The 14515-nt window shown below is 36.4% G+C and overlaps 1 protein-coding gene across 4 annotated transcripts in view; it reads right to left on the bottom strand.

Moving 5' to 3' along the window:
* The window catches only part of CUL3 (cullin 3), a 112517-nt gene that overhangs the window by 34196 nt on the left and 63806 nt on the right, over window positions 1-14515 (bottom strand). For all 4 annotated transcript variants that reach the window (XM_054476781.2, XM_054476779.2, XM_054476778.2 and 1 more), the window contains 3 exons: window positions 6529-6689; window positions 5451-5565; window positions 3262-3490 (listed from right to left, as the gene is read on the bottom strand). In XM_054476781.2, coding sequence (XP_054332756.1) covers window positions 3262-3490; window positions 5451-5565; window positions 6529-6689 — 505 coding nt within the window. The remainder of the gene's footprint in view (window positions 1-3261; window positions 3491-5450; window positions 5566-6528; window positions 6690-14515) is intronic.

The following is a 14515-nucleotide window of genomic DNA, read 5'->3' on the forward strand; positions in this document are numbered from 1 at the left end:
TTTTTTAACCAAACTGGTAGTGCACCAGACAGGCCCTAATTTGCCTACCTTGGTCTACAGTTCTAAGAGTAGTTTAGGGCTTAAACTAAAGTTGTATATATTTTAAAAATATTTCGAAGCAAGATTTACAAAGTTTTACTAAACTTTATTTCAGTGACTTACAGCAGCAAATTTTAGTTAGTTTCCATTAATAATATATGCCCATAGTAACCTACACATGGCAATTTTATAGCTTCTCACATACTCAGCATAAATTACAACCAAGTTTCCCATATTTAGAACAGGTATTACAAATGCAACAACAATTTATGGACACATACTACAGTAAATGTGGTACACCAAATACTTCTAACAAAATGGTTCACAACTTGTCTATTTCAATCCTATGTTGTTGTAAGTTTTGCTTAGATATTACATGTTGTGTATTTAGTTGTACATAAATTACTACAATTTCACTGTATTTAAATGTTGGGGTAAAGGGAATGTAAAAGTAAATGAAAATAATTTGGCATTCAAAAATTAAATATCATTATTTCTGTATACACTTAATAAAATAATAAGATACTGGCGGGACACGGTGGCTCATGCCTGTAATCCCAACACTTTGGGAGGCTGAGACGGGTGGATCACAAGGTCAGGAGATCGAGATCATCCTGGCTAACACGGTGAAACCCCATCTCTACTAAAAATACAAAAAATTAGTCGGGCGTGGTGGCGGGCGCCTGTAGTCCCAGCTACTCATGAAGCTGAGGCAGGAGAATGGCATGAACCTGGGAGGCAGAGCTTGCAGTGAGCCGAGATCCCGCCACTGCACTCCAGCCTGGGCGACAGAGCGAGACTTCATCTCAAAAAAAAAAGAAAAAAAAAAGATACCCTTTGAACTTCATTTCATAGTGCTATCTGCATCTAATAACCAATCCAATTTATCCTCCACTCACAGTGAGAAAACTGCTTTTCATTTTCTGATTTATGAGAATTTGGCTTCATAATGGTAAAGCTGCCTCTGCTATATTCTCAACAAGAGCAACATTTTTTCCAAGAGCAGGGCCTACCACAATTAAGACATTTTGCCACTAGGTTTCTAGTGGAAGCTCAGAAAAATTAACCCCCCCACCTTTTTGTTCTTAAGACAGGATCCCCCTCTGTAGCCCAGGCTGGAGTGCAGTGGCATAATCTTGGCTCACTGCAGCCTTGACCTCCCCGGCCAGATTCAAATGATCCTCTCACCTCAACCTCCCAAGTGGCTGGGACTAGCCATGTGCCATCATGCCCAGCTAATTTTTGTATTTTTCATACAGACAGGGTTTCACCAGTTTGCCCAGGTTGGTCTTGAACTCCTGAGCTCAAGCGATCCACCCGCTTCAGCCTCCCAAAAGTACTGAGATTACAGGCATTTGCCACCCTCCCCGGACAAAAACAGGATTTTAAAATTTAATTTAGAATCACAGATAGCTACTGTGTTGTTGGAAACCCAAGGTACTAAATAGAGGACAACTCTGGTTAGTACTATTATGGTATTCCTTCATTCACGTAAGTGCTCGCCATGATAGGCATACCTGACACCTTTTACATACATCTCCACACAGGTTACAGAGATGCTGTAATTCAGGTATGCCCAACAACCTCTCCATCAAACATTTCCTGTCCCCTAAGGTAGGTAAGAAAGCATTCATTCAATACCTAAACAGTACATTACATAATTTATCAATACTCATTTCGTTTAAGCAGGGCAAATGCTTTGCATAAAGTCCTAGTCTACCAGAGACCATTCAGAGAAGGGTCATCGAATTCGAACCAGTGGGGCAAATACAGCCTGCCATCTATTTATGTACAGCTCATGAACTAAGGATGGTTTTCACGTTTTTAATGGCTGAGGAAAAACTGTAAAGAATACTATTTAGTGACAGATAAAAATTATATGAAATTCAAGTTTCAGGGCCCATAAATAAAGTCTTATAGAGACACAGTTAGGATTATTCATTTGTTATTGTCTAGGACTATTTTCTCACTACGACTGCATGGCTCACAAGCCATTTTATTCAACAACAAAAAAGTTTGCCAACCCGACTTGGACCTCCATTTTAGAAAACACAGCAAACATAATAGATGACTTCTGCTTTGTTTTTTGTTTTTTGTTTTTTTTTTTTGGCTTTTACAAAAAAGGTTTAACTGAAGAGTCTTTTAAAAAGGAAGTCTCTCTAGTTTTTTTTTTTTTTTTTAAATTACATATAATTTTTCACGGATTTCTCATATATACAAACATTTAACAATTTTAAAACACAAAGTAAGGATTCCACTAGAGATAAACATGGCTCAACTTCCCACCAGCTTTTGTTTTCCTTTCTCTTGTATCCTCCTTCTCTTTATAATTCTCCTTTAAAAAACTTTTTTCATTCCCTACATAACTCATGACCCCAACAGGCAATACGTATTTCTTTTACTAAAAAGAAGTGGATAAAATATTGCTTAGATTTCATCTAGGAAGCAGGAGAACAAAGTACTATGTTTTTTTATTTCCTAATACTATATCAGTGGTAAAGGCAAAGTTTTAAAACAAAGCATCAGAAACTAAGAATAGAGGACATGGTTTTATTGTTCTTTTAACTTGTAATTTCTTCTAGGATACTTGTCACAATTTTTTTTTACCCCAGGAAAATAAATAGCTATAAAACACAAATGTTAGTTATCTCAAAAATGTTCTTTACTTTTATGCACTCCTCCTGCCTCCTTTTCCATTCTGTAACTTGGTGTTCCCCAAACCAATCTAATTTATCTAAGTATGTCAATATGGAAGACACAAATATTTTTGCATTTTCAGCACCCTGTCACAACTAAATCCCAAAGGAAAATCTACAAAAATCTTAAGGTGGAAACTTAAGGTTTTAAGAGAATCACAAAACCCCAAGAGAGTATGTAGGACTAAAGAGAGCCCACAACCTTTGGTATACAGCAAGTACAGGAATGAATGAGGAGCTCATTGGGCTCACCAATACTATTACACCTTTTATCTTCTGGATTAAGAGAAATGTAAAATGAGACTTAAAGACAGGAAATGCTCAATTCATTAGAAATATCTAAAATCTTCGTAGTAAGACAGAATCAAGCTTGGAAATCCCATTAAAGTTAACAATAGAGACAAATTAACAATACACACCAAAACTTCTTGAAAGCTGATATTATCTGCTTTAATTGTAGGAAAATTTAAAAAATACTGATAAGACAGAATAAGGATTTAATTATTTTTCAATCAGTAACACTTACCTTCTGTCTTTCCATTTTTCAACATATGTACTAGCCCAGAATTCTCCATTTCTACTATAGTCTTCATGTGCTTGGAAATGAGTTCCCTTTCAACCACCTTTACAATTGGTTCTTCCGTTGATTTGTCAAGGCAGTGCATCACTCGTTCTATTTCTTCATTAATTCTAGCTTCTACTTTCTTTATATATACTGAAGCACTATTTTCTGCTAAAAATTTCTGGCTTTCCATCTGCAATTTAAAAATGTATTTTTTTAAAACATAGAAGAAAAGTGTGTTTTTGCTTTTAGCTGGGTTTCTACAGTGTTTATAATAAATCAGCCTAAATAAAATAAGTACTATTAGCATTTTGTGTAATTTCTCATTACATAAAAGATTGATATAGTCTGAATTATATCCTTTAAAGCCTTTGGTATTTACATAATACTAAATTAAAACATTATCTGTAAGCAGTGTTTTTCAAACTGTGCCAATGTACTCCAAAAAATAGCAGAAAAAGTAAATACACGCCAGTGAGGGTCAAAAGTTTAGAAGCATCTGACTCCAAGATACAGTGGGACGTTCTTTTTTGATTTGTTTTAATGTCAAATTATAACCAGAAAGATTCATCATCATAACCAGAAAGATTCATCATTCTGTATGCTTTGCTGGCATACTGCTGGTTAATTAAGTCTTCCAATGCCATCCCACTCCCAGTCTCAAAAGAGTAAACATATACACTAAAGTTTGAGAATAAGAGCTTTTAAATAACTATTAATCTTTTTTTCTTTTTTTTTGAGACAGAGTCTTGCTCTGTCACCCAGGCCAGAGTGCAGTGGCGCGATCTCGGCTCACTGCAAGCTCCACTTCCCGGGTCCACGCCATTCTCCTGCCTCAGCCTCCCGAGTAGCTGGGACTACAGGCGCCCGCCACCATGCCCGGCTAATTTTTTTGTATTTTTAGTAGAAATAGGGTTTTTCCCTGTTAGCCAGGATGGTCTCAATCTCCTGATATCGTGATCCACTCGTCTCAGCCTCCCAAAGTGCTGGGATCACAGGCGAGAGCCACTACGCCCGGACAACACTTTAGCTTCCTACTAATACATCTGTTTTGGCAACACTACAAAATTCCTACTGTTAACTGCTCAGGTAGTTACGGTTTTCAGGAAAAATGCCTTGTTACAGTTACCTTATAAATACTATCTAATGTTTACTAGTACTCAATTATTGTTATTATCATCATTTCATTACAGATTAGTACCAGTTTAGCTTTACTTTTAGCAATTTAGTTGGTTTGGACCACTGCTGCAAATTTCTATCAATAGTACCAATGGCCTGTAATATTTTAAACAACAACCTTTAAGGCAAATATGCACTACAGTATCATCCATATCCTTATGTGTGTTTTACTAGTAATTTAAATGACTAAAAGCCTGCAGATGAGACTTCGTTGGTGATGTACTGCTGTGAATTTATAGTACTTAAATAATTTATAATATTAGATATAGTAAAACGTTAAGGATATTTCTAAGTTTACAGTTTTTTAACATACAGTTGACCCTTGAACAACGCAAGTTTGAAGTGCACAGGTCCCTGAAGTGGATTTTCTTCCTCCCCTACCACCCCTTAGACAGCAAGACCAAGCCCTCCTTCTTCTTACTCCTCCTCAGCCTACTTAATGTGAAGACGAGGATGAAGACCTTGATGATCCACTTCCACTTAGTGAATAGCAAATTATAGTTTATCTCCCGCGTAATGGTCTTAATAACACTTTCTTTTCTCTAGCTTACTTTATTGTAAGAGTACAATATGCAATACATATGTGAAATATATGCTAATCAACTGTTTATGTTATCTGTAAGGTTTTCAGTCAACAGCACACTATTAGTTAAGTTTTTGGGGAGTCAAAAGTTTTATGTGGACTTTCGACTACACAGGGGTGTCAGCATCCCTATGCCCCACACTGTTCAAGGGTCATCTCTGTTTTTTTAAAAACCATGTGTGTAAGTTCAAGCTCTTCAATTTATTATCGATGAGTTGCTTAACTGGAATGGTCAGAATGTGAGGTAGGTGTGCTGATGGGCATTTTTTGCATACTCCCCTCCCTTAATGGGTCTCAGTTAAAAAAGGTCAAAATAGTTAAATTAGTAACTATACTAAAATAACATTAAGAATATCTTAAAAGATTATTTATTTAAATTTTCATGGATTACCTGAAAAAATTCTGCAGACATTTCCAAAAAAGGAGCCTCAAAATCTTCTTCATAGACTGATCTTCCTTCGAGACCTAAAATCATTAACATCTGGCAAGCATTTCTTATTGCGCCTCTGTCGAAAAAAGTTATTATCACTTGATAATTAAATTACATTAAAAAATTCACATAAAAATTACAAAAGAAGTAGGTAAAAATATCTTCAGGACATTCAACTCTTACTGAAGTGACCAATCTCCAATAGGCCAATCATGTAAAACAAAAGGATTTAGCCTAATTTTAAGTTGGAAAGCATATCTTGACTGCACAGCTATTTCTCTCAAGGTGTTCTTACTCTAAAATGTCTAAATATTTCTATGTATTTGAAAACACAGAGAGGATGTTTGTCTGGAAGAAGGGAGAGAGGGAGATAGGCAAATTAAGCTGTACTACCAGACATGGGTCCAATATACAGCTACTCCTGGGCAATATAACTTTTTGCACTACATGGATTTTGGACAATCCTGATCAAGCACCATAAAAAGAACTTTACACGTTTTCAACCAACAGCTGTTCTGAAAACAGATAAGGAGAGAAAAAAATCTTGCATTTCAAGCCACTTTAGCTGCAGCATCACCAAAATGACACTGCAATCATTGTTATGAAGGGGGATGAAATCTGACTTAAAAGGGGCACAGCAGTTCTTAGTCATTTTAGACTATGTTCAATAGTTTTCTTCAAAAATGTCAGGAATGAAGGACAGACAAAAGCCCTTAAAGAAAAAAAAATACGAATGTTATTACACAGAAAAAAAGAAAAAAAATGCTGGCATGAAAAATAAATGAAAAGCCAAAAGTGACGGCTAGCTGAAAAGCATATTAAATAAAAGCTTAGGATAGTCTCTTCTAAAAATATAAAAGATGTGTGCTTTCAAATTAAATTCTGGGTAACTGTTAACTCTGATACTAAGTTTCTGAGGATTTTCCCAATGTGCTGAACATTCAAACTTTTATTTATTTTAATAAAACTAAGACAGTGAATCGTTCTCAAGATATAATCACTAAAACCAAAACCACAAGAGTAAAGAGAGAAATTTTACCTGTCTACAACTTCTCCTTTCCGCTCTCTTGCAATCATATCCAATAGAGTTTGCCGTAGATGATCCCTAATACACCCATAACGTACAACTTGATCTCGAAAAATAATTAATCCCAAATTGTAGACATTCTCCACATTATTTTGTTGTACATACACACGGTCCTACAGTTAAAGTCATATAAATATGAGTACAGTTCTTGTGAACATAATAATTATTGTGTGCTACAATAACAAATAAAGGAAATAAAATTCCAAAAGCAATCATTTTTCAGGTGAGAAACACTTCAAACGATCTTAAGCAATGTGCAACTTTCTAGCACCTCTCAAGTTACATAAAGTTAAGTTTTTACAATTGACAATGGCTATAAATGGTGGCCCATTTACCTAAAGAAAAAGAGTAAAAAGTAAGCATCATAGCCAGGAATAAAAAAACAGAGTAAAAAAGGTAAATAGTAAGGTAGCACACTTTCTCCCCAAAGCTACAGCATACTCAAACATGGTTCGTTCTTAAATACTGTACTTGAAGATCATATTCTTTGAAGTAAAATTGAGAGTTGAATAAAGTACGGATTTATACAACTTAGATTGATTGTTACTGATAAATATTTAAAAGGCTTTAATGCATAAAATAGAGCAGCATTAAGTATTACATAATTAAAACACCTCTACTTACTGTCACTTCAAACAGATTATTACTTTCACGTTCTTACCAACATGATTATAGATATCTCAGTTTATAGCGCACAGATAATCCAGAAGTGCTGTGCATTCCCTGAAAATCCATATTGATAGCAAAATACGCTGAAATAAAACTACTGTTTTTTGTAATGCACAGAAGGATTAGTAATATAATTCCTTTCTCGTCTCAACAAGCATCTCTCTGGGCTTTGGTGGGTCTGTGAGCCTTCTAAAATTATTAAGTTATTATATGTTCACGCTTAAGTACTTTGGAAAGAAAGCCCATATCTTTCACCAGATTCTTGAACATGAATCTACAGGTTATAGCTAACGATAAGGTGAACATGAACAGATCTCTACCATATTAACAATGTAACCAGAATAATATTAATCAACTTTCCAAACTTTTTTTTTTTTTGAGATGGAGTCTCATTCACTCTGTTGTCTGGGCTGGAGTACAGTGGTGCCATCTCGGCTCACTGCAACCTCTTCCTCCTGGGTTCCAGCAATTCTCCTGCCTCAGTCTTCTGAGTAGTTGACATTACAGGCATATACCATCATGCCTGGCTAATCTTTTAATTTTTTTGTGGAGACGGGGTTTCATCAGTTGGCCTGGTCTCGAAAGTCCTGACCTCAAGTGATCTGCCCACCTTGGCCTCCCAAAGTGCTGGGATTACAGGCGTGAGCCACCATGCCCGGCCCCAAACAATCTTAATTAAATTCTCTACGTGCAGTCCTTGCTTCATATGACATCATTCCTCCAACCTTCTCCTTTCATTCATCTTGTAAGATGGTATAACACCTAATAACAAGGAAAGCTATTTTTTATATTGTCTTCTTCAGTGCTCACATTTCTACATTCTATATAATCTCAGCACAAGCTCACATTTTTGAAATCTTAATATCAATTTTGATGAGTTCAAAATGCTTATTGATGACTTTGAACTTCTTGGACTTCGCAATTCCATCCTCAAGATCTTAAATTCCAAGTTTCCCTCTGACCACATCCCTCCCTTTTTTTTTTTTTTTTTTGATACAGGGTGTCGCTCTGTCACCAGGCTGGAGTACAGTGGCGTGACCTTGGCTCACTGTGAACTCTGCCTCCCGGGTTTAAGCGATTGTCTTGCCTCAGCCTCCTGAGTACCTGGGACTACAGGCGCCTGCCACCACTCCCAGCTAATTTTTGTATGTTTAGTAGAGACAGAGTTTCACCATGTTGGCCAGGATGGTCTCAATCTCTTGACCTTGTGATCTGCCCTCCTTGGCCTCCCAAAATGCTGGGATTACAGGCATGAGCCTCTGAGCCCAGCCTCCCTCCTTTCTTTTGATAGCTGACACTGTTTTTTTTTTTGAGAGGAAGTCTCGCTCTATCACCAGGCTGGAGTGCAGTGGTGCGATCTCGGCTCACTGCAATCTCTACCTCCCAGGTTCAAGTGATTCTCCTGCCTCAGCCTCCCAAGTAGCTGGGATTACAGGCACCTGCCACCACGCCTAGCTAATTTTTGTATTTTTAGTAGAAACGGGGCTTCACCATGTGGGCCAGGATGGTCTCGATCTCCTGACCTCGTGATCCACCCGCCTCGGACTCCCAAAGTGCTGGGATTACAGGTGTGAGCCACTGCCTGTAAACCTCCTCTTTCATCTCACATGACCTCTAGGCCCAACCTTTTCCTACTGTCGTAACTAATTGTGTTTTACTTCTCAGCACAGAACAATATGTACATAATAAAAACTAGCATAAATTTAATAATTCAAAAACCAACAAGAATCCCTTCTATTATAAAAATAATCACTATTATTGCTTAAACTATTTTATAAATTTGATTTTTCTAAGTTCTACATATAAGTATATATTGTACAGAAAAGCACCAGAGACAGGAGAATACCTTTTAACCAACGTGATCAAAACCACTATCTGAATGGCTAAAGACAGGTAGTAAACAGGGAAACTATTAAACATATACACACACTTGCATCCTAAACATTTTAATTTAAAAATATAAACGTTCATTCAGACATCAGGACTCTCTTTGAAAATGAGTCCTGTGACTGGAGCTCAAGATTGTATACATACAGGCCAGGTGCGGTGGCTCACGCCTGTAATCCCAGCACTTTGGGAGGCCGAAGCAGTCAGATCACTTGAGGTCAGGAGTTTGAGACCAGCCTGGCCAATAAGGTGAAACCCTGTCTCTACTAAAAATACAAAAATTAGCCGGGCGTGTGGGTGCGCACCTGTAGTCCCAGCTACTCGGGAGGCTGAGGCAGGACAATCAGTTCAACCCAGTAGACAGAGGCTGCAGTGAGCCGAGACAGTGCCACTGTACTCCAGCCTGGATGACACAGCAAGACCCCATTTCAAAAAGAAAACAAATAGTGTACTTATAAACACTCATACATAATAAACTGTCTAGCATTCCTAGCTCAGTTTCATTAAGGTGAAGCATGAACTAGAGGCATCTGTGAAGTAATCTGAATGTAAAATCCTTCTAGATTTTTTTACTATTTTCACTCCAATGTCTTAAATTACCTACACTTAATTCAAACCAGTATGTAGCCATTTGCTTTTATGAAGTCTTTCCAAAGCATCCAATCTAGCTTGCCAAATAAAATTTTTTTTCCACAAGATATTATCAATTTACACAATATTAAATTATATATTAATAAGTACAATTCGAATACACAGGATTGAAAAATACAACAGAACTTCAATAAGCACAAAGTTCAACTGGTAAGTGAAGAATATGGAAGATTATATTGGAAAAGTAGCCTAACAGTAGTGAGAGAATCTTTTATCGGGATTTGCAGCTAGAATAGAAGTAGTGGCAATTCTGACAAGTCCTTTGTTCACTCCTGCTTTCAGTCTCTATAAATTTCCTTTTCTGGTCATTTCATATAATTATCCTGTAATATGTAATCTTTTGTGTCTGATTTCCTTCATTAAGCATAAAGTTTGTAAGGTTTATTAATGTTGTAACATACAACAGTATTTCCTTCTGTTTAGGGCTAAACAGCACTCCATTGCATGGATACACCACATTTTGCTTATCTATAAGCTGATGGATACTTTGGGTTGTTTCCATTTTTTGTCTATTATGAATAATGTGGCTATAAACATTTGGGTACAATATTTTTGTGGACATATGCTTTCATTTTTCTTGGGTAGATTCTAAGAAAGGAATTACTGGGCTATATGGAAATTATCAAACTTTTCTAAGGGGGATCTATCACTTATGGTAAATTTTTTAATACAAAACCTCTAATAGTAACAATAATATTTCATGTGAAGTTAGAAATTCTTTATATGATCCTGGCTCTACTGTTAACTGGCTACGTGACCTTAAGTAAGTCACTTATTCATTGTGTCCCTCAGTAAAACAAACGGCTGGTAAAGATAATCTCTAAAACATTAATATCATTTCCTATGAAACTTAATCCTCTCACCAAAAAATAATACACATACAGGATCAAATACATGTACACTTCACTACTTCTTCCCTTTCTATTTGTTATCGGTCTCCCATGGCTTGGATTTCCCCTGTCCCAACTTTAAGCACAGTGATGGTATCGCTACTAAAGGAGGTAAATCTTTTACCTTATGGCCTACAATGTCTGCTATCTTAAGCCCTCTGGCAAAAAGGCAGAAAGACATCAGTCAGAACTGATGAATTCTTCAGGAATGCTGTGTATAGACGAAAATGATGCTTCAGTAAAGGAAGCCAAGGCATGTGATGAGAACACATACAGTTTTGAGCACCCCAATCCAAAAATCTGAAATCTAAAATTCTCCAAACTCTGAAACTCTGAGCATCAACATGATGCCACAAGTAAATTCCACAACTGACCTCATGCATCGGGTTGCAGTCAAAACTTTATTTCATGTACAAATTACTTAAAATATTGTACAAAATTACCTTTGGGCTACGTATATAAGGTGTATATAAAACATAAATGAATTTTATGTTTAGCACATGGGTTCCATCCCCACAATCTCTCATTATGTATATGCAAATAGTCCAAAATCCCCCCAAAATGCGAAATCTGGAAACACTTATGGTCACAAGCATTTCGGATAAGAGATAAAATCAACCTGAAGCTGGAAGGTGTAGGCAGAACATAGAATGTTTAAAGCCATGGGTTACTGTGGTATAAGAGCTAAGCCTTTGTCTTTCAACTTGAGACTGTCAAGATGTGTGTGATTATAATTAAATGACATATAATATTAAGAAAAACTTGATAACCCCAAAATTTCATTATAGATAAAAAAGAGCTAATAAATGGAGAAGAAACACAGAAACTTACGTGTGCCTCTATAAAACTATTAATAGTAATACTAAATAATCATTTATATTAAATGTCTGACATGTATGATTAATTACCATCAAGTACAATTAAGGGTACAGATGCGTAACCCTTGAGTATTTGTGTGCATATGTTAAACGGGAATGTATACATATATTCACAGTAAACTTGTGATATGCACATGATATGATTCTAATATTTAAATTCTTGTGAGGTTTTAATTTTTATGTGTCTATTTTTTAAGATTTTTTTAAAAGTCCCGGCTCCGGTTAACCTCTAACTAGCAAACTCAAAGTATGAACAAGATTTAAAAAATCATTCCAAAACAGAAAAAAAAAAATTAAAGACTGATTTTAAAATGTCTTAATCCCAGGCTTTGACCAAAATGTAGTATGAGTTTGACATTAGTCACTTATCTACTAAAGAGAGCTTAGCAGAGATAGAAAGTTGGTGGCTTTTTCTACTTGCCTTTTTAAAGCCAAAAACAGGCATTTTAAATATAAAATGTTCTGAAAAACATGTTCGAAAGCCTAATGTGAGTCAAGCATTATATTTACATAAAGGGATGTGAGTTTCATCACCACAGAGATAAATCACATTTTAAATCGCTATTTACAGTTCTCTCTCAAGGGTTGCTATTCCTTGGCCAAGCAGGCCTGCAATGAGCAAAAACTTTCACAAGCTAGGTGGACCTGTGGTGAGAGACAGGAGCCAATGGTGGGGAACCATCTCATGCCCCGCTTTTCACAGCTGGTTCTGCATCTGACTTCATCCATACAGTAAGCTTGATAAACCAACTTCATTTGCAACATAAGCACTTCATTTGTAACATAACATCTATCTCACAATGCTATTCCACTCATTTCCACTTCTAGTCCTGAAAATAAATAGCTTTTAAGACCAACTTCCCTGCCAAGAACTATAAAGGCTGGATAAAAAAATACAAAAGCACCACCTGTTTTAAAACATCAACTAGGACAGGCAGGTCTCCAGGAGTTGGAGTGGAGACAGATGGAGTCTTTCTAAGCCACAAGAAAAGGAAAGCTCAACCAGGTGACCTCCATGGAAAACTCCTGCAAATGCTTACTCAAGACCTAGGGCTCCTTGCATGCCCAGAAGACACGAGGACACCAACAAACAAAATGCTTGGCCCTACAAGACAACAGGTATTACTACTTCCACCATTTTGGCAAAGATGTGTCTTTTCCTCTTCACCCTACCAACATATCTAAATAGTTAAATGATGTATAAGAAATCAAATTCAGCACATAAAAGTATGCTCAAAGGTGTCAAGATACACGATGCAAAAATACAGTTCCTATGGAAGCTAAACCTATGCAAAGTCAAGGGGTGTCTCTTAAAGTGCGCTAAATAGTTTCATTACTCAGGGAGTGGCATTACAAACAAATCAAATAAAAAGTTAAAATAAAAACAAATGTGACAATGAAGTCCAAAAAACAACTTAACTCTTACTACTTAATTTACCTGCAAGAAAAAGTTTAGTAAATATTTTTAATAGTCATTATGTTACAGAAAAGCAAGCTAGGATAAATGGGTTCTGGGCAAAATCAATGGTGCACCCAACGAAAGAAACAACTTAAAAATTGTTATTTTATCATTCCTATCTAATGTTTCATTTGTAACTCTGAGTAAACAGGTGTTTGAGAACAAATTCTAAAACTAACCTTTGGGTCACATTCAACTCTGAAAGCTTAGTATAAATATAAATACGAGAGTCCTCTGGTTCTATCACAAAGTTTAAGGGAGCTTTTAATAATATGTTTGCTTTAAAGTCCAGTAGTTTCGTACTTTTTTTTTTTTTTTAAGACAGTCTCGCTCTGTTGCCCAGGCTGGAGTGCAGTGGCACGATCTTGGCTCACTGCAACCTCCGCCTCCCAGGTTCAAGTGATCCTCCTGCCTCAGCCCCGCTAGTAGCTGGGAATACAGGCATGTGCCACCATGCCCGGCTAATTTTTGTATTTTCAGTAGAGTTGGGGTTTCACCATGTTAGGCCAGGCTGGTCTCGAACTCCTGACCCGCCTCGGCCTCTCAAAGTAGTTCAGTACTTTTAATACTACTACTAATAGACCAAGGATGGTTATTTATTAGTATTTATTCATCTATCCTCTACCTGGTCCCACATATGGCCAGCAGTAGCTATTTATTTAGGAAAAAAAAAAAAGTTAAACAATGTGTGAATTGCTGTGAAAGTTGGTTTTTTAAGCTAACTGTCAAGCTGGTTAATCAAACTCTTAAATAGTTCTTCTTTCAGTTTCTTATCCTCATACTAAGAACATCTGTAACTGTTTTTGTCTACTACTGTAAAAGACAACACGAAAAGACAAATGTAAACAGGGTTAAAAAATCTTTATAAATATTAAATACTTATTCTGCTAGTAAGCTAGAGATAAACCCTGAAAAGTTAAACTCACATAAAAAAAAAAAAAAGAGGCAAATAACTCTATGGCAAGTCTGTCAAAACATGCTAGAACCTGCCTTACCAAATTTAATCACTAAGGTAATCCTCCATTAACAAGTAATAAAATATTTTCAAACAGAGTTCACTTTCAAATCATGAAATAAATACAGATTTAAAAAGGTTTAACACAATGAAGACAGAAATAGAAAAATTTTAAATGAGCAGAAAAGTAGCAAAAAGTTTCTACTGCAGAATCATAGTGGGGGAAAAGAAGTCTAATGATAATTAGATCGAAGTTTAAAGAACTGTCTCAATACTTTCTGTGATACCAGTAACTGACTACACTTCGAAAACAGCACCAGTAACATATGAATTAGTTAAGTGTACAGATAAATATTTCTAGATATAAAAATATTACTGATAAATCTGGTAGAGCAGCATATGATATGGTGTCAAAAAACCTGGTGTAGACTTAGCCAGTACTGAAAAGCTCCGAGTTTCCACCACAGTAAAAATTTTCTTAAAATCTTTCTTGGGAGGCCGAGGCAGGCGGATCACGAGGTCAGGAGATCGAGACCATCCTGGCTAACAC

Source organism: Pongo pygmaeus, chromosome 11 (genome assembly GCF_028885625.2).
Source record: "Pongo pygmaeus isolate AG05252 chromosome 11, NHGRI_mPonPyg2-v2.0_pri, whole genome shotgun sequence".
NCBI classification, from domain to species: Eukaryota; Metazoa; Chordata; class Mammalia; order Primates; family Hominidae; genus Pongo; species Pongo pygmaeus.